The sequence below is a fragment of the Marmota flaviventris genome, chromosome 6, assembly GCF_047511675.1.
Source record: "Marmota flaviventris isolate mMarFla1 chromosome 6, mMarFla1.hap1, whole genome shotgun sequence".
Lineage (NCBI taxonomy): Eukaryota > Metazoa > Chordata > Mammalia > Rodentia > Sciuridae > Marmota > Marmota flaviventris.
In genome coordinates, this window is record NC_092503.1 from 118,242,175 (window position 1) to 118,262,506 (window position 20,332).

Below are 20,332 nucleotides of genomic sequence, written 5' to 3' on the forward strand. Positions count from 1 at the left end.
TCATGAGGAAACAAAAGTGACTTCCATGCCTGACATTTACTAAAACAAGTGGTCAGAAAGTCTGTTTTTGTGAGTCTTTCTTCACAGATCCTGGGGACTGTAGGAAAGGATTTCCCTAGACCTGGCTTCCTACGATATTTACAATACAACTTTTTTAGATAACTCCCACCAATCCCTGCTCTGAAGAATCAAGTGGTTAGGAAGTCTGAATTTCCATGAGGTAAAAGCAGCTCTGTATACTGAGAAGGCCCAGATTCAGGCAGTGCGTGTCTCTGATGAAATAACTGGATCAGAGCTGGCTTCTAATTCTACCCCTGCCCACTTGAGGCTTCAGTCAGTTGAGGGCCTGGTAGCCACAGTTAGTCATGATACCAGAGTAGCCAAGCTTCCCTTGAATAAAGCCAGGGAAACCATCACTGGTACTAGTGTGGCAGTGGGAGAGGGAATGGAGACCCTCACTTTAGAGGATAAGTCTACTCATCTGTCCTAAGGTGTCAATGTGCCTCACAGGCAAATTAATAATAATCACACACTAGCTATTAGAATAGCAAACCAAAGCACAAAATCTCTTCCTGAGCAGGGCTAGGGTAAATAATGTATTATGAATAAGGTAGAGATGGGGGATTTCCAATTAAACCTAAAATAATGACACCCCACAAACATGATTCCTTAGCACCCAGGAACCTCTGACCCTGAAGGATCCCACACCCCACTGGAAGTGCACCAGTTTTGTGATTCACCAGGGTTTTGCTTCTTTGAGGCAAACTGCTCGCTCTATTATAGCCTAACAAGATGATTAGTATCTCAGATGAAATGAGAAGCTGCTGCTCCTGTTTGTATCGAGGCTGCCACTCTAAAGGCAGAATGATAGTCTTTCTCCAAAATTCTGCTAAGCTCAGCAGGAACCTCCATAAGCCACCTGGAAGCTAAAAGCCATTTCATCACAATGAGCCATTTGCCTGCATTACTTATTCCATGCTTCTTCACAGGAACACAACTAAGGGAACAAAGAGGGACCACCAAGAGCAGTTCACACAGTGTCTACTCAACAGAGCAGGCTTTCCAAGCTGGAGGTAGGCTCTGCAGGTGGACACTCCCACAGCAGAGCCCTGGCAACCTGACTCCCTGTGAGTTCCACACACAGAGCCCCAGGTGGGCTTCCCAGAGAGAAAGCTGACAGCCAGGATGCCTGGCTTGTACCATCTTTTCCTCTCAAACAGAACAAGACCAATGTCTCCAGAGAATGAAGGCTGCTGGGCCTGCTTTCATTCTGTGCCTGACTCTTATGCAGGACAACGGAAAGCAAAGACCACAAAGGTCAGAGGTGGAAGGGAGCTAACTGTCACAGTCACAGCCAGAGCACCTGTCCAGCCCTTTTATTTGTAGATGACAAACCTGTCCAAGAGAGGCCCCAGGACTTGCCCAGGGTTACAGAGAGAGCTCACAGCAAGAGCCATGGACATAAAATTCAGTTCCCCTAATTCTGGATCAGACCGGCCTCATTTTCTGTGGCTCTCATTTTTTCTCCATCCAATTTGGAACGCTCTCCTTCCTTCAGCTGTCTAATGAGAGTCCCCTGCTCATACCCAGATAATAAAGGACGGTGTTCTTTTCCTCTTGGTGCGGGCCCTACCAGCCAGGGGATTAAAATCTCACAGTAAAGCAATAAATTGCTTTCTTCGAGCCATCCTAGTTCCCACTAAGAAGCCCGGTGTCCTCGTGAATATGGCAATAACTGATTGTCGACAGAAAGGGTTCTGCTCTTTATTAAATTACTTCTTAATCTTTTTTCCCCTTTTCCTCCAGGGTTGGCAATAAATCAAAGTTGAAAATATATATATATTTTCTTCTCTGTGGAAAGCAACACTGCTGCTGCAAAGAGAAGCTACAAGCAGCCACCACCGAACTGTGATCAGTGGAATGTCCATTTGGGGTGTGGGTGGCTTTCTGGAAAAAGATACCATAGCAGCTGCAGCCCCCAGGAAAGCTTAACACATCTGAGCACAGAGCAGGCCACAGTGAGTCCGAACAGCTGGCAGCCCCTTCTGTGGGGCAGAAGCGTCCTTCAGGGTGTGCGTGTGCATGTGCTCTGAACTCGTCAAAGCGGGTTCTGCAATCAGGCATTGCTGTGCTAACCTCTCCTAGAGCCGGGTGTCCTCCAGCTTCCCTTACAAGCTTCTATGGGTCATCTCATGATGACAATCCTCAGGGATAAGGACACAAAGGTTGGGGCAGATTGCCTGCCAAAGACAAAACCCTTAAGTTGGGTGAAGCCCGTGTCTCTTGATATATGAAATTTAGGGCTTTAAAGCTTTTAGAGTTTAAGATATAAAGTTCTGTTCTGTGAAAAAGATCACAGAGTTAAAAAAAAAAAAAAAGAAAGAAAGAAAGAAAGAAATCAGTTCACTTTTGGAGAAGACCTATTCATTTGGACCATGGCCTATGTAAAATATTTGCCTAGATCATTAAAAGGAGAATGAGTCAGGCTGCATCACTTATATATTTGTGCACCCATAATTACCAGTAAATAAGCAAATTCAGAGTTCTCATGGTCTTCCAAATGATGATTGTGCTGGTCAAGATTTCAATAATTCAAACAGAATTCTAGGCTATTCAAAAGTACATTCTAAAAGATAAATCTCACACAGATTCTCCCATCCAGGAAAATAATATGGAGATTTCCCCCCTATGCCCTGCCACCTTTTAATACACGTTACATTGGGAAAACAGAAATCCTGGTTACCCCATATTTCTTTAAGAGTCTTGCCCTGTTCTTAGGCATTAGCAATTTCTAATCAGATTCCTGGTTAAAGAGGCAGCACAAAGCATTTATAGAGACCCAGTCCCAACTCAATATGCTCCACACTACTAGCTTTCTCCTTGTTAAAAAAAAAAAAAAGGTGTTGTGGGGGAATAATAAAGCAAGATGCTATTTGCAGAAAAATGTGTAGGGACTTACTGTATGTACTTGTACCAACTAGCAAAGTATCATTACTCAGAGGTAATAAGAGGGTGCAATTCTAGGGACAACTGGTTGGAACATGACAATAAGCATTTTATAAATGAGGGACCAAAAGAAATAAGGAGGGGCTGGTGTCATGGCTCAATGGTAGAGCGCTCACCTAGCATGTGTGAGGTCCTGGGTTTGAACCTCATTACCGCATAAAAATAAATAAATAGAATAAAGATATTGTGTCCATTTACAGCTAAAAAAATAATTAAAAAGAAATGAAAAAATCTGTAGCTATTGTAGAAATCCTTCTATATCTCTAACACAGATTTTTACATTTTTAAAAGGGCTTTCTTAATATAGTGTGTGTGTGTGTGTGTGTGTGTGTGTGTGTGTCTGTCTGTCTGTCTGTCACTGGGGAATAAACCCAGAAGCACCTTACCACTGAGCTACACCTCCAGCCTTTTAGTTTTTGAGATAGGGACTGGCTAAGTTGCCCAAGCTAGTCTTAAACCTGTGACCCTCCTGTGCCAGCCTAGCGAATCACTGAGATTACAGGAATGTATCACCACACCCGGCTGCTGAATTTATACATTTTCTGAAACTAAAGTCATGCTTTTGGTTCCATGTGTTTATTTTGAATAAAATAACCTATCTTACTGATGGTACATGGCAATGGTGAGAAAATGGTAATTCCAACTTCTAGGAATAAAATGATGAGACTTAGCTGATTTACATTAGTTGATTTTTAAAAAGAATAATAGAATTCTGAATAAGCTATAAAGTAATTTTTAAAAATTATATTACATTTTGAATAAATACTCCACACTTGTATTCTATGAGTGATAAGATCAAAGAAAGCACAATTTTCTTCTCACATACAAGGGAAAAAACTCTTAGTTGCCACATGGTAATATTTCTTTTGTAAAAAGGTTGACTTCTTTTCAAATGACCTCCTTTGATTTTCCTGTCTGCCCATTCCACACACCTCCTCTTTCCTAATCTATAGTTCATGACTCAATTCATGTTTGTATTATGTAGAGTCTTTGTATGCTGAGAACAGGAAAATGCAAAAATAGAAATAAAATGAGGCAGAGCCACCAAAGTTTGCAAACATGGCACAGTGTAGACAGTAGTGATTAGGGGACACTCAACATTTTGTATCAAAAGACATGTGGTTCATTCCTTTAATCCCAGCTCTTAGGGACACTGAGGCAGGAGAATCACAAGTTGGAGACCAGCCTGGGCAACTTAGCAAGACCTTTCTCAAAATAAAATTTTAAGGGCTGGGGTTGTGGCTCAGTGGTGGAGCACTTGCCTAGCACGTGTGAGGCACTGGGTTCAATCTTCAGCATCACATAAAAATAAACAAATAAAATAAAGGTATTGTGTCCATTTATAACAACAACAAAATATATTAAGAATAAAAAAATAAATAAAATTTTAAGAAAAGGCTGGGGACGTTGCGTGTGGTGGGGGCATGTCTATAATCCCATCGACTTGGGAGGCTGAGGTTGGAGGATTCCAAGTTCCAAGATCAGCTTCAGTAACTTAGCATGGCTCTATGCAACTTAGTGAGATTCTATTAAAAAAAAAAAAAAATGGTGTGTGGGGGCACCTGGGGATGTGGTTCAGTGGTTAAGTGATGTTCAATCTCTGGTACCACCCCCACCCCACCCCATCCCGCAAAATGAAAGGGGGAGATTGAGGATGCTGTTCAGAAGTAGAACACTCCTGGGTTCAATCCTCCCAAATAAGAAAAATAAAAAGAAGAAAGAAGACAGAAAAAAAAGACAACACAAGTATACAAGCAGAAGGGAACTGTCCAGCTTACAGGAGTCATGAAAAAAATGTGTACGTTTTACTTTCTACGTGGTATGGTTTATCAACACTTGGCCTGTCTGCTAGAGAGCTACATTAAAATTCTTTCAGTACTTTTAGGTGAGTTTAAAAGGTCATGTTCTAGATTAATGATACACATAATACAAACCTACCAACCAAAGAAGTAATAAGATAATGAGAAAGTGGGCTGGGGTGTACGTAGCTCAGTGTTAGAGCCCTGACCTAGCATGCATGAGGCCCTGGGTTCACCCCAGAACCACAAAGAGGGGTGGGAGTGGGGGATAAGAGAGCACAGCCGTCTTTAAGCACACTCTGATTCACTCTGCCACGAACCCATGTTTCAGTGATGGGAGTAAACCCTCAACCCTCTACCTCAGAAGCTGTCAAGGGAAAATACTTCTTATCTATGCGGTCTTCCTCCTCTTCATCTGGTGGTGGCTTTGCTGGAGGCGGTGGACGTTCTCTCTACAGAAGAGAAAATAAATAATTCCTCTATTGCTTTCTTTAAGTATCCAACTTTCTGATTTACCTTTATTTTAGCCGTTGGAATTGAAAAAGAATAATGTCAAGCACTCCCCCAAGAGACTAAAGTTGAGGTTTGGTTTCTGAACAGATGGAGAACCCTGCACACACATACACAATTCAATTAGTAAGCTCTGTGGTTTTTCATGTTTGTAGCAAAGATCATAAACACCTTTTTTGTACCCTAGACCACAGTGACAAGTACCAGCACTGGAAACTCCTAACTAGCTTGATGGGAAATGCCCTACATAAAACTTCAGTAAAGGGAAATCTGTGGCTCAGTTTTCAGTCTACTCTAAAAAGAGGAAACTCTAGATCAAAAGAATCAACTTGTAGGGGCTGGGGTTGTGGCTCAGCAGTAGAGTGCTGGCCTAGCATGGGCGGGGCCTGGGTTCGATCTTCAGCACCACATAAAAATAAAGGTATTGTGTTGTATCCATCTACACCTAAAAAATAAACATTAAAAAAAAATTTAAAAAAAGAATCGGGGGCTGGGCTGTAGCTCAGTGGTAAAGTGCTTGCCTCGCATGTGTGAGGCACTGGGTTCGATCCTCAGCACCACATAAAAATAAATAAAGATACTGAATGTTCATCTACAACTAAATAAATATTAAAAAAAAAAAAAAAAAGAATCAACTTGTAACGGTAGCACAAGCCTGTAATTCCAGCAGCTTGGAAGACTAAGGCAGGAGGGTTGAGAGTTCAAAGCCAGCTTCAGCAAAAGCAAGGCGCTAAGCAACTCAGTGAGACCCTGTCTCTAAGTAAAATACAAAATAGGGTTGGGGATGTGGCTCAGTGGTCGAACGCCTCTGAGTTCAATCCCCTGTAACCAAAAAGAAAAAAAAAAAAGAATCTACTGGTGAAATGGTCCTAAAACCAAGGTTATGAGGAAGTACTGAGAAAAGTAATCGAGGATAAAACATCAACTCCTATTCAAACTTCAATGTGATAATATTGGTCTATCGCCACTCACTAAAAAAAGTTCTAAACCAATCTTTGAGCCGGGTACAGAGACACATGCCTGGAGCCCCAACTTCCTGTGAGACTGCGGCAAGAGGATCACTTGAGCCCAGGAGCTTGATACCAGCCTGGGTGACACAGTGAGATCCCATCTTGAAACAAAACAAACAAAATCACTGATCTTTAGTCACCTCCTTCATTAATGAATAGTCCATATCATCATTGCATAAAGACTATGTGACCTAAGCTCATTTTAAAAAGGACTACTTGTCAGTTGTCAGCCCTAAAGCAAGCTTGCCCCTTCCTTCCTTCCTTCTCCTTCCTTCCTTCCTTCCTTTCCTTTCCTTTCCTTTCCTTTCCTTTCCTTTCCTTTCCTTTCCTTTCCTTCCCTTCCTTCCTTCCTTCCCTTCCTTCCTCCCTCCCTCTCTCCCACCAGGGATTGAACCCAGAGGCACTCTAAGCCACATCCCCAGCCCTTTTTCATAATTTATTTTTAGACAGGATCTCAATGAGTTGCCTAGGGCCTCACCAAATAGCTGAGGCTGGCTTTGAACTCACAATCCTGCGGCAGCCTCCCGAGCCACTGAGATTACAGGCATGTGCCACCATGCCCTGAGGCAAGCTTTTCCTTACAGGGTCATATAACAGACATGTAGTACATAAGGAAAGACAATATGTAAATGATCGAGTGTAGCTGTGTTCCAACAAAACTGTGTTTACAAAAATAGGCAGCTGGTGAGCTGCAGTTTTCCAACTCCTAACCTACAGCAAGAAACTCACTGAAGAGAGGACACTGGTCAGTCAGACAGATCATGGGTAGACAATTTTAAGACTACACAGATGATCCTGGTGAAGGAAACCCAAAGCTAAAAGCTGAAGAGAGATCTGTGACTGCTCTCATTGTAACTTCAGCATTGTTTATATTCCCAAGCTCTCGCTGTGCTTGACAGTCAGTGTTCTTTACTGAAGGGAACGGGATCCTGAAACAGGGCGCACATTCCCTGGCTTGCATATTAGTTGGCTAAAACAGTACTTCAAGAAAACCAGGGCAGAGGTCAATTTGAATGAAGTGAGATCCCCAGAGAAGTTGCCAAGAAAGTCACTTCTCACATTTCAGGAGCTCCCAGTGTTACCACTTTGCCATCCAGGATCTCTCTGTTAACCCATGCTTCTCTGCTCAGTATTATACCTCAATGAATCAGGTATCCCCACAGTCCCTGGAACCAGAAGATATCCAATGGCAACATCTTCAGGACAGTTTTGTGTTTTAATGTCCAACAAAGCTATTTAGATCAAATTTCCCATGAAGTCCCATTTTCTCCACCCTTCTTTACTCTGAAAGCGCAGGAACAGGCCTGGTCCCAGTGCTAGCACGTAAGAAAGGGAACAGCTGAAGGATGCAGTCCCATATCCACACACTTACCCCCCCCCCACCACCACCACCACACACCAGTAAACCAAACTTGGGAAAAGCTGCTAAGGAAAACCAGAGGAAACATATTAGCAGAAAGGATCCAACCTAAAGGATCCAAGGCTAAAAAAGCCTGAAAAGAGTAATACAAAAGCCCTCTGAAGAAGATGTGATTATCAGGGACACTAGAGGGAAACAGAAGTGCCCATAAGCCTTTTTACCTTTTTCTAAGGTGAAAACGTTGGACCAGAAGCCTGGAAGTACAGAACTGATTTACATATATTATCCATTATGTTTACCAAGATGTACTCCTTGGCCACAATTAATTAGCAAGGATCAGAAATATGGAAGAGCAACACCCTTCATATACAAGCAAAAATGGCAAAGCGGGCACCCCAAGAAGCAACAGTTTCTATTTAGCAAGACCAGGGGAGGCTGGGCTCCTACAGCAGGATGGAACAAAGGGGCTGGAGTAAATCAATCACAGAACTGGCTGCTTCTTGCAAAGGCTCCAGCTCCCCCTAATGGGCATCATCTGTAAGCACCATTTAAAGCAAGGTCGTCTTCCATAGTTGGATTTGCTATATTCATTTATTTGTGCCAAACAGTGAAAGAAATGAAAAAACAAAAATAAACAAACAAAACAACTAGCTGTCCAAGAAGCACTCAGTAGTGGTACTCAGAGGATGTATTTGCTTTCACTATTCACAAGTTTCATCACAGTCCTTGATAACACCTACTCGATGGGCTACATAGTCTAGCCGGCTCTCCAAGATCCACACTGAAATACTGGGATTATTTCAGGGAAAAGCAGAACATGGTAAGGAGTTCAACAAAAGAACACTCTAAGAAACAGGTCATTCCCAGAACACACCTGGAGAGACCAAGGACAGCCAAAGGAGAATCAAAATGGTTATGTGCCAGATTCAAACCAAAAGGGAAAGGCCAGCCTCTACACAAGAAGAAATAACACCTGTCTGAAAACACTTCTGAAGGTGGGTCAGCAATGGCATCCTATTAAAGCAAGGCCAGCTTCGCCAGTGGGCAGTGCTCAAAAACCTAAATTATTATGCCTGGCAATGCAAGAAGTAGAGTCAGTGGGACAGTGACTCAGGTCCAGCATAACCCTGAGGGAAGAGAGGGAGTTAGGAGTCTTGAGAACCATGTACAAGACTAGCAGTAAAAGCAAGTACTAGAGAAAGAAGCACTGAGCCTGGAAGGCAGAGCTGGAGAATGGCACAGGCAGAGAGCTGTTCTCATCCTCACACTTCAGTGGCTAGAGATGTAGTAACTGGATAAAATAGAAATACCACAAACTAATAAATGCTATGCCTGATCAAACCGTGCTATAACCCTGCTAAATACAGACTCTGTCCAAATCAAATGGATAATTCCCTGGAGGCAAATGGAAGTGGGCATGTACTCAGAGCAGACAGGGTCTCATTTCATTGTATAACTCTGCTCTCCAGAGAACAAACAACATACAGCAAGCATCCCAGGCTACACAGGAATGAGCGGCTTTAGTTTGCTCTAGAGGTCAGTGAAATAATGGAAAGACTCAAACTGGTTATAATGAAATTGGAAAACCCAAATTCGACGTCACTGTGATCCATACAGTTTCACCACACTGAGCAAGAGAGACGTGGCAGAGCCTGAGAAGAGGAGTAGAGCAAGTGGGATGCAGGTCTCTGAAATGCAAGTGGGCACGAGGCCTCACCCTGCCTCTTCCTAGGGCCCCTCAGCAGCATGCACAGCCCCCAGAAGGCTCAGGCCTGGGGCCACGTACAGGCCTCACTCCAGCGGTTCTTGCTCCTGCTGCCTCGGTCTCCTTGTTCACTGAGTCCCGGTCAGATGATCTCCCGCTGGCCATGCTGTCTAGTGAATGGCAGGAAACAGCGTTGTACAGCGCCTCGTAGGGACCCTCCTCTTCAGTATTTGGGTCAAAATCGATGATCAGTTCAGTTACTGCTTTTTCCACATCACCTGGAGAGGAGGGTGGGGACAAAAGAGTCAATAAGAGGGGGCATAATCAAGGGCTCCAACTGCTATGGTGACCAAAGCCTCTGTAGCTATCTGAACTTGACAAACACTAGCCCCAAGAAGGAAAATGATCACTTTGCTCCAGGGACAGGAATAAATACAGAATTTCAGCTGCTCTTTATATCCTGTGATCTGAACAGATTTTTCTCTAATTCAATATGAAAGGGCTGGGGGTGCAGCTGAGCAGTAGAAAGTGCTTGCCTAGCGTACACACAGCCCTGGAATCCATCCCCTGGCCACCAAAAAGGAAAAGATAAAGACAGAGAAAAGGAAAGCCCCTCGACATCCATAAGGCAACCTTTCTAAAACCTTTATGAAATCCCCAAATGTCTCAATACTACAAGGGCATAAACTTAACCAAAAAAAGAGAGCAAAGTATAACTGAAAACTGAAGCAAATCCTTTAAATTCTTTAGGAAGAGCCTCCACATGCTCAAGCAAACCAGAGGACAGCAGAGCCTTTCTGAAAGGGAGGTGGTGTGCAGCCGGGAGACCCCTGGCTAGACAAACACCAACCACAACACCCAGGACACTGGCAGGATCTGTGGCTGCAAAACTATTGACTGTGGAAACTGTCTCTGGGTGGACTGTAAATAGTCAAAACTATAAATGTAAACCCTTGAAAGCTAAGAGCTTACTGAGTGACTGATCTCATTACTAGCAGATTAGGAGGTCAAGGAAAACGAGTGCAAGGAGATGAAGACTGCTCAACTGAGACCGCTGGAGGGACACTGCTAACCCTCTGCCCAGAGCAGGAAAAGGATCCACTCTGCTCTCTCTGAAAGGACCCTCTCCCTTTTTCATTTTGAGTTCTGTTCCATTTCTCTAGCCTTCATTATTACCATATGTATTGGGGGAAAGGAGTCGGTCACTTTTGTTGTTGTTGTTTTTAAAATAAATTTTGTTTTTTAGTTGTAGATGGACATTCCTTGATTTTATTTATTTATTTTTATGTGCTACTAAGGATCGAACCCAGGGCCTCACACATGTTGGGCAAGCATTCTACCACTGGGCCACCACTCAGCCTCAATCTTTATTTTGTCTTTGTCATTCATCACACAAAGGCCCCCAAAAGCTACTCAATAATCTGAAAAGAGATCCTGGCTAATGAAGAACAGGCCGGACTGCAGACCACATCTAATGACCAAATGACATATTACCAAAATCTGCCATGTACACATCTACCAACCAGAATACACTTATGAAAAAAACACTATGGGTCAACTATGCACAAAGCACAAAAGTATGTTAGAAAAAGGTTTCACTGAGATCTGAGTTCATCTTGGGATGATCCTGCCAACTACACATCCCAGAGCTGACTGCAAAAGCAGAGGAAAAAACACAGTAGGAAAGAAGCCCACGGCCAAAGACTTACACTGAAGTCCAACAAACCTTTTAGTTGGAAAAAAACGAACTGAACATAAACTTATTAAGTACTCACAACCCCCTGAAATTATTTTTTGAATTGAGATTTTTCCATTCTGCCCAAGAACATTCAACTCTTTTGAGGCTGAGAGTCCCTTTCCTGTCAGAGAAGAGTCTCCTCACCCTGAGACTTTGGTGCTACGGAGTCCGCGATGGAGAGGAGAGCTGGCTGGGGCGTGGAGATTTTCTCTATGTCTTTTGTACTTCTCTTTCCAGTCATGTGATCTACATGGAAAGATTTTTTAAAAGGAAGAAGAAACTGCACCAAATACAAGTGCCTCAGTCTGGTTAGTATTTCCCCAGTCACCCCAACAGTGACATGGACAATACCTTCAATAAGTGCTGCTATCTGCTGGCTCTTCTGAGAAGGCAGTTCCCGCACAGTGTCTAGGGCAGTCAGTCCATGGTTATCTTTTATGTTGACATCAATTCCTAGAAAGGCAGAGCAGGTGGACCAGGCAAGTGAGCATTTATTTTAAGCCAGCCTCAGAGAAGGTCAAATTCCAGGACACCTCCAGCTCCCAAGCAGCACACCCAATATTTTTCATCTGAAGCTATTTAGTAACTAAGGACTGGTCCACACACTTCTACCCAATCCGCAGAGACACAAACACACTGGATTCAAATGCAGCCAGCAAAACCGCCCTCTGAGGAGCCTAGGGACAAACAATCCCATCCCTGGCATGCTGTGTAGACAAGAGCGCTGCCGACCTCTCACCTGCAGCCAGCAGGATTTGTACCACATCGGTCTTGCCAAACAAAGCAGCCTCATGCAAAGCACTGCCCATCTCCGTCTGGAAAGCAAATGAGAGCGCAGAGCAGGATGTCATCAGGGCAGTTTGGGGTGGCTTCACATGACAAATGGGACATAGATAAGAAGGGACAGGAAAATAAACTACACACAGCCCTCTGTCATTATCTTTCCAACTTTTTTGGTATGGATTCCAAAACCACCAGCTGGATCCATACATCAAGGCCACCGGGCCCACCAGAGGCCACGTGTGAGGAATCATCACTCCTGGAGCCACCATCAAACAACCCAACTCGTTCTTCCCAGCGGAAGGAATCATGAGAAGAGAAGTGAGAGGGAAGTAAAATGCTTTCACTTCAAACATGGATCAGTCAATGCCGAGCCTAAGGAACCATTCGTCCCAGCGGGGAAGGCTGACAGGGAGGGCGGCGCCCGGTCCCCTGGAGCCTCCACTGAGGAGACTCTGAAGGACAAGGGGGCAGTGGGAATACACGTGTAGGAAGATAATGAGACTTTTCAGTTTTGAGGGCACGCCCATTAACATGTCTTTTCAGGGTTCAATATGTCATCCCCTGAAAAGAAATAAAAAAATAACCATCTTACTCCAAGAGCTCATTTGTCTCTAAAGTTTCACACTGAAACGAGTCAACAAATGGAAGCATCCGAAACGTGATGGAAAACAGCTAAACGAGACCCCCCCCCACAGCAGCATGGTACTTATGCCTTTTCTGTCTAAGTCCCTGGTGCCTGGGTGGTGCACCGCCCTGCTACCTGGTAGTTGCTGTCCATGCCAGCATCCAGGAGGACCTGGACCACAGCCCTGTGGCCATTCCTTGCTGCAAGGTGCAGCGGGGTGTGCTTCTTAGTGTTGCAACTCAAGAGGTTGGGGTGCGCATTGAGGAGCATCTTCACCACCTCCAGCCGCCCGTAGAGCGCTGCCAGGTCCAAAGGGGTCTCGAATTTGTTGTTTCGCATGGTGGGGTCTGTGAGCTCCTCCAAGAGCACCTTCACCACCTCTGTGTGGCCATACTGTGCTGCACAGTGCAGGGCTGTCTCGTTGTCATTGTTCTGAGGGTTAACAAGCACATCGTGTCAGAAAGGGGGCAGGTTGGCATCTGGCTGGGGGAAACACACATAAAACCACTGAAATTTAAATGAGAAAAATAGCAGCAATATTTGGCAACTAATAAGGCATCCTCCACCATAAACAAGCCTGGCTGCTCCCATCAGCCACATCTTCCCCCAGTTCCTGCAAGAGGGGAACAGATATCCCCCAAACATTTGCAGACTCTTGTGTACTATGAAGGGCGTGTCTCCAGGCAGGCAGGAGAGTGAATGAGGGAACGTGGCAGGCATTTGGTAGAAGTCCTGGCACGGACGCATGCTAATCATATCACTGCCATTGTTTCATTTTAACTTCAACTGGTTTTACAAGAATTTCTACTTGTTCAACCCGTGGTTCTGATTCTGTATTTGTCAACCATCCACAGTCTTTCACACAAGCTTTACAAAAAGAAATTGTCATCTGTGTAACTTCTTGCATGCAAATCAATCAGCCAAAAATGAAAATAATAGAGCAGAGCACAAACATCACTCTCAAGGTTATCAGCCGACAGCCATATCCAGGAGAGGGACGCCTTGGCTTGGTTGCAGAGGAACTCTGGACCCTGACACCGTACCGCTTCTATTCCCGGAACCTGCACCCATCAATGCATGCAGTATCTACTTCATTAAAACAGCCGCCAGCACAGGGAAGAATTTCTTATGTAAGAAAAATACAATCAGATGCTGGAATGCTTGGCATGAGAGGTGCAAAATATTCAAATGCAATGGTGCTGTCAATTCAAATTCACAGCCCATGGTCCTCTAATATAAGTTTGTTTCAAACTAAACATAAAGTCTGGGATTAAAATGGGAGAAGTTTGTGCTTTCGCAACCATCAGAAGCAAAATGTTAGTCATTCCAATTATCAGGTTTGGGGATTTTTTTTTTGTTCGTTTGTTTGCAGTGCTAGAGAAGAACCCAGGGTATTGTGAATGCTAGGAAAACACTTTACCACTGAGCTACCTCCCCCAGCCCATCAACTACATTATTTTTTTAACAATATTAATTATGTGCAATTACAGTGGAAATAATTTCCTTGATTTCTCTTTTTTTAGAAGCATTAATGAAAATAATTCTCCCACAGTATTTTCAGATTCCCAAATTTATCCAGGAGGCCACTTTTGGAAAACAAATATTAAGAGGAGGCTTGGTCAACAAGTTAATATTGTGCACCTTTCAGTGGTTCAAACAGTAACAATTAAATATATCTACAACTGCTTTAATTCTAATGATGAAATTAAAAGTGACAGATTAGAAGTTACCCAAACATGCATGCAATTCCATCTGCTTTTGATCTGGCATTAAACTGCATCATTTTTCACATCTACACAAAGTATACCAGAAAGATCCAGAGCTGCTGGGAGCAAGGCCCCAGAAGGTCAGAATGGCAGCAAAGAAAATTATAAAAATGAAATAAGGACAGAAAAGGTCTTAGCAGGGACACATGCAAAGGTAAATGCACACAAATAAATAAAGAATGCGGAGGGAACAGCACTGATCTCAATCAGCTCAGGGAGAGCAGATGCGGAGAAAGTAGAGCTTCCCTGGCCGCAGAGCACACACAGCCCATCAGCAATGTCTCCTATGACACAAAGGGCCCCACAAGCAAATTCCACACCAACCTAGGTGTCCGCAGGAAGGGGAGATAGTGGGCAGAAAGCAAATGCTGTGCCAAACAAATCAATGGGAACACCTGTTTGTAAAGCCAACTTCCTATGAGGCTATGGCATGAGTTAGTTCCCCGAGCAGACCCAGGGCTGTTGCTTTGCTTTCTCCTGATGAAAACACAGCTACATCATCAATTCACAGGAGCTTTCTGTCAAGTGATGCTGGAGCACAGCTGGCAACCCAAAGAAGTTTAAGAGGATTCTCTGGGTTTAAATCTCAAGATTAGCACAACAGCGAGGACCAAGAAGTCAGCTTACTCTCATTAAAACTCCAATTTAGAAAAGCTTCTGTTTACTCTGAAGCAAATGGTAGTGTCTCTTTTATTTTCAAGTTATCTCCCAACATCTAGAATAATTTGTCCTTGATTTTGTAAAATGGATGACATTAGGGTCTGAAGAAATATAAAATCCAGATTATACAACAACAACAAAATATCAAGGCTGGGAGCAAAGCTTGTAGAGCCCATGCTCAGCATGCATGAGGGCTTGGGTTCAGTCTCCACCCCCGCCCCTTCCAGAAACAAAGGAAGAAAAAAGAATGAAAAGTCTATTGTATTTATTTTTTTTTTCTTTTTTGCTAAAATAATGGCAACTATCACAAAGCTAGTTGGCTACAGGCAAAATCTTGATGGATGCCTGGTGCGGTGGTGCACACCTATGATCCCAGCTACTAGGGAGTCTTGAGGCAGGAGGCAGCCTGGGCAATTTGGGGAGACCCTGTCTCAAAATAAAAAAGTTGGGGGGACTTGGGGGAAAAAAAGGTCTTTAGAAAAATCTTGATCACTACTGGCAAATTTCCTGCCTCATGTTAAAAGGTCTAACCACATCTCTGCGGAAAGTTATGCTCATATTCACAGCGTAGGAGGCACCTCAGTATGTCTCAGCCTTGCCAGATCTGGCCTGGTAATTATAATTCTCTCGGGTTCACATCTGCAGTGACCACATCTCTACCACTGAACACACGCCATCACAACAGGCTATTACTTCGGTTTCCACTTTGAGCTTGACCACTCTTGGTTAAGAAATCACAAAGTGCTGACTCATGGACCCATAAGAAAGGGAGGGATTCCAAGGAGAGGAAAAGACTGCTAATCATCTGGACTCCTTCCCTTTCACACCTTCCAAATAACATTATGGAGTCTCACAATACCTTGAGAGTTCCCAACTGCTATGAGTGTGGACTCGGGGAGGGGAGTGGGGTGAAATACCCCAATGTTCTCTGAAGCCTTTTGCACAAACTCTCCATTCCTTCCCACCTTAAGACTCGCTTTCATTTCTCCTTGCAATGGTCAGTGACCCTAAGAGAAAAGGGGTCTCTGTGCATACTCCTTCCATCTTAAGACACCAATCATAATCTATTATATATATTCAAAAACAACAAGCAGCAGAAAGCCATACAGAAGAACTCCCATAGCCTTTCTCTCTTGGAACTATGTGAGGACTATCACCTCCCAGTGATTACAGCCCACTGTTGACAGAAACCTATGTTAAGGACACCTGGGCTACAGTTCTCTGTGGCAAGGACAATATAGGCTCTAGAAATATCGTAATTGGAAAAAACACTGGGTCTACTGAGATTGAGAAGACAGAGAAAACAGGATAACTGAGTCCATCATTCAAAGAAAAAGAAAAGTTGGACTTAGTCTTAATACTTAATTCTCTTTTTCTTAATCACTCTGTAAACTCTGGAAAGCAGAACTCTAACCAAAAGATGGAAGGTTTAGGAAAACAGATGCCAAACAAGAAACAAAAAAATCAGTGGAATCCAAGGAGGCTGTTGGGCAGTAATGACTTGTGTTTATCACTAAGAAAAACAAACACATGAGTAAATAAAATAAAGAACAGATGGCTGACCTTTCAGAGGACAGAAGGAAGATGATCCTTGCTCAGGGTGGAAAGTTGGCCTAGATCAGAAGTTCTCAAACCAGCTTCCTTTAGGATTACCAGGGGCTTAAAAACAACTAATAGCTGGTCCAATACCAGACTTGCCAAGAAAGCACCTCAGAGAGGAAGGCCCAGGAAACCAATGTTAAAAAAACTTCCCAATCTGGCAGGCATCAGCCTAAGCACTCAGTCTTCATCATCAAGAATGAGACAAGGGCTGGGGTTGGGGCTCAGTGGCAGAGCGCTTGCCTAGCATGTGTGAGGCACTGGATTCGATCCTTAGCACCACCTATAAATGAACAAATAAAATAAAGGCATGCTGTCCATCTACAACTACAAAAAAATTTAAATATTAAAAAAAATAAAATAAAAGAATAAGAAAACAGAGATCATGTGCCTTGTGACAGGATGAACAAAAAAGGATATAATGTCACTTTTGTGGCATTTCTGCCAAAAATGTATGGCATGCAATCATGAGGAAATATCGAACAAACCTAAACTGAAGAACAGTTTACAAAACAACTGGCCTATGCTCTTACAAAATGTCAATGTTACGAAAGAAAAGAAAGGCTGAGGAACTGTTCCATATCACGTATGATCATGGATTGGATCCTGATCCAGAAAAAGAAAATCCTCTAAAGCATATTATCGGATGCCAGGCACAGTAACACAAACCTATAATCCCAGAGACTCAGGAGGCTGAGCCAGGAGGATCACAAGTTCAAACCTAGCCTCAGGAACTTAGCAAGACCCCATCTCAAAATGAAAAATAGAAAGGACTGGGGATGCAGCTTAGTGGTAAAGCACCCCTGGGGATTAAGGGGAGGACATTACATTACTGAGACAACTGGCAAAATGTGAATGTGGATTGTAGATAATAATATTTTATCAATTTTGAATTTTCTGAATATGATAATTATATCATGGTTTTATAAATGAATGTCCTTGCTTTTTAGAGACTAAGGTTGAAGAACTAATCAAATAATTTAGGATCAAAGAGTCATAATGCTGATGACTTCATCTTGACTAGTTCATCTTGACTCAGGAGGCTGAGCCAGGAGGATCACAAGTTCAAGCATAGCCTCAGCAACTTAGCAAGACCTGTGTGTGTGTGTACAGGAAAAGCAAATGGGACAAAATGTTAACAATCTGAGTAACAAGAATATATGCAGTTCACTGCATTATTATTATTAGAACCTCTTTTAAGTTGAAATTTTTTTTTTCAAAAAAAGTTGTTTAAAAGCTTCGCAGGTGATTCTGATGCACTCAGACAAGCTCAGGAGAGTTTGGAGACAATCGGTCTAAATAAAACTCCAAGTCCCTTCCAGCTCTGACACTATGAATTATCTTTAAGTGAATAGAAAAATAGGCATGTTGCTCACTTTATGATGGCCAGACTGAGTTAAAATTGTTTCAACAGTGGGGTTAGTGAACACTTTTGTTGTGTTGCAGTGGGGATTGAACCCAGGGGTGCTGTACCATTGAGTTACACCAGTAACTTTTTTTTTTTTTTTAGTTGTTAACAGACTTTTATTTTATTTATTTGTATGTGGTGCTGAGAATCGAACCAAGTGCCTCACACATGCTAGGCAAGCATGCTACCACTGAAACACAACCCCAGCCCCTACACCAGTAACTTTTTTGAGATGCTGAGACTGGCATTGAATTTCTAATCCTCCTGCCTCAGCCTCGGGAGTCACTGGGATGACAGGTGAGTGCCACCTTGCTCAGTGGAAATGAACAATTTTCATAGTTCCACCTTAGCTGTGCATGATTCACATAAGCACTGGTTTATACTGACTTACTGAAAAAGGAGAGGCCCCAAATGTTAAAAAGGAACATCAAAGCTCTTGAAAACCACATCTGTTCCCAAAAAGGCACCTAAGACTTCTAATTTTTTACCAGTGCTAGATAGGATTTAGCATTCAAATATAACTTAGCAAATCAATTCCTCGACACAAACCAAGTCAATAAAAGCCACTGAGGACAAAACCTAGTGAGGCTGGCAAGGCTCCACAGGACCTCCATCCTCCAACAACCCAGCACCTCCCTCCCCTCACCGCCAGGTGCATCATTTGTCCTGTCAGAGTAGATGGAAGGATTTCAAAAGGAGAAGTATGTTTTTATTACATTTACACTAGTTTTCCTTGAGATGTGCAAAACCAAAGGATAGGAAAACATACCTTTGAGAACCAAAGTTATAGCGTTTAATCAAAGCTTCATACGCTAAATAAACCACTGCAGGAAATAACAACCTCAAGGTCCCTTCCCACAAAACAGAATCCTGACTAATGGAGCAATGGAGCAACGTTTCACTAAACATCATCTACTAGCCACAAAGATTCCAAAATGCCCTTTCAGAAATACTACTATAATCACACAGATTTTGAAAAATGAGGATTTTAAATATTATTAGTTGCTGATATTTTTACTTTAATGTGTTTTACTATTACTTACTAAAATTCTGAAACAACCCAGCAAGGTAAATAGGTGGTAATGACCCATTTTACAGAAAAGGAAACTGAGGCACAAATTAAGCAATTTGTTCAAGTTAACAAAACCAAAAAGTAGCCACCTAGAACCTATTCAGGTTTGACAGGAAAGCCTGGGACCTTTGAGTTCTCTGTTGCTGTGCACCATCCACAAAACAGCTGAAGTATAGAATCTGCCTATTTGATAACAAGAATTTACTAAAAAGACCAAATTTAAGAAAAAAAAAAGATTTTAAAGAATGGTCCAAAACAGGGCCGATGTGTTCTACCACCTCAAATCAAAAGGCTTTTCCACCATTAAGGCCCAACAGCTAATGAAAATCTCCTCCAAGGCCCTCCCAGGTCATTTTGTGGGGAGGTGCTATTTGGACTTTCTCAAAGAAAAGCATGGAAATCTCTGCCTTGAGTCTGTAAACATCAGAAGTACCTTGTGTCTCTTCCCCAGGGCAGTTGTATTCAGAGCAAGTAAAAAGTAGCTAAGGCAGATAATGTAGCACCTCAACCAAACTCCAGATTGTTGTCAAAAAGTAAACAATTTCAATCAAACCTCGGGTGGAAAGGCAGCAGGGTAAGGCCCTGGGTGCTGAGGCTGGGCCAATCAAAACCAGGCCTATTAGGCCACTACCTGTGCCCACCACCAGGCAAGCCCCCTGCTTGGTCCTGCAACACAGTTTCCTGTTTCAGAGCCCTTCATGGGTCAAGAGTGACAAGCAGAAAGTGAAGTTAATGGCTAGAGAGATTGGCCTGAACATCTAAGAGAAACACAAACTCCAGGAAATGAGAAGAAAGTGGCAAGCAACAGCTTTTAAAAGAATAAGTTGGAGTCACCTGTTCTTTCCCCTACACTTCCACCCCAGCTACTGAAATCTGAAGGAAAATCAGATTCCACTTCAAAAAATACATAGAAAGCAGACCAAAATAAGAATCTTAATTCCAAGAAATACAATTTAATTGTTTATCCGTCTTTATTCGAAAGTAAGTTAATTTGACTACATTTTCTTTTTTGAATTTAAATGATTTAGAAATCACAATAGTAAATTAAGTATATAATGTGATCCCTTCTATCTCTTTATTCCTACCATTTCAGATGTTCTCCACCTTTCCAGAATTAGCATTAGTTTTAACAATAAAATCAAAACCTACTGCAGCCGCATTTTCCTATTCTCAGACAAGCCAAAAGCAGATGGGCTGAAGCAGATGACAGTCAGGGGGACAAGGAGGAGCCTGAGTGTACAAGAGTGGAAGCCAGAGAGCGCCATGGAGGGGGTACCGAGTGGAGAAATGA

At 42.9% G+C, this 20,332-nt stretch overlaps 1 protein-coding gene across 9 annotated transcripts in view; it reads right to left on the reverse strand.

The window, feature by feature from the left end:
• Positions 1–20,332, reverse strand: part of Anks1a (ankyrin repeat and sterile alpha motif domain containing 1A) — a 181,854-nt gene that overhangs the window by 82,458 nt on the left and 79,064 nt on the right. For 8 of the 9 annotated variants that reach the window (XM_027943499.2, XM_027943500.2, XM_027943496.2 and 5 more), the window contains 6 exons: positions 12,672–12,968; positions 11,868–11,943; positions 11,480–11,581; positions 11,273–11,374; positions 9,472–9,668; positions 5,165–5,257 (listed from right to left, as the gene is read on the reverse strand). In XM_027943499.2, coding sequence (XP_027799300.2) covers positions 5,165–5,257; positions 9,472–9,668; positions 11,273–11,374; positions 11,480–11,581; positions 11,868–11,943; positions 12,672–12,968 — 867 coding nt within the window. The remainder of the gene's footprint in view (positions 1–5,164; positions 5,258–9,471; positions 9,669–11,272; positions 11,375–11,479; positions 11,582–11,867; positions 11,944–12,671; positions 12,969–20,332) is intronic. The other variant, XM_071613475.1, reaches the window with a different exon arrangement.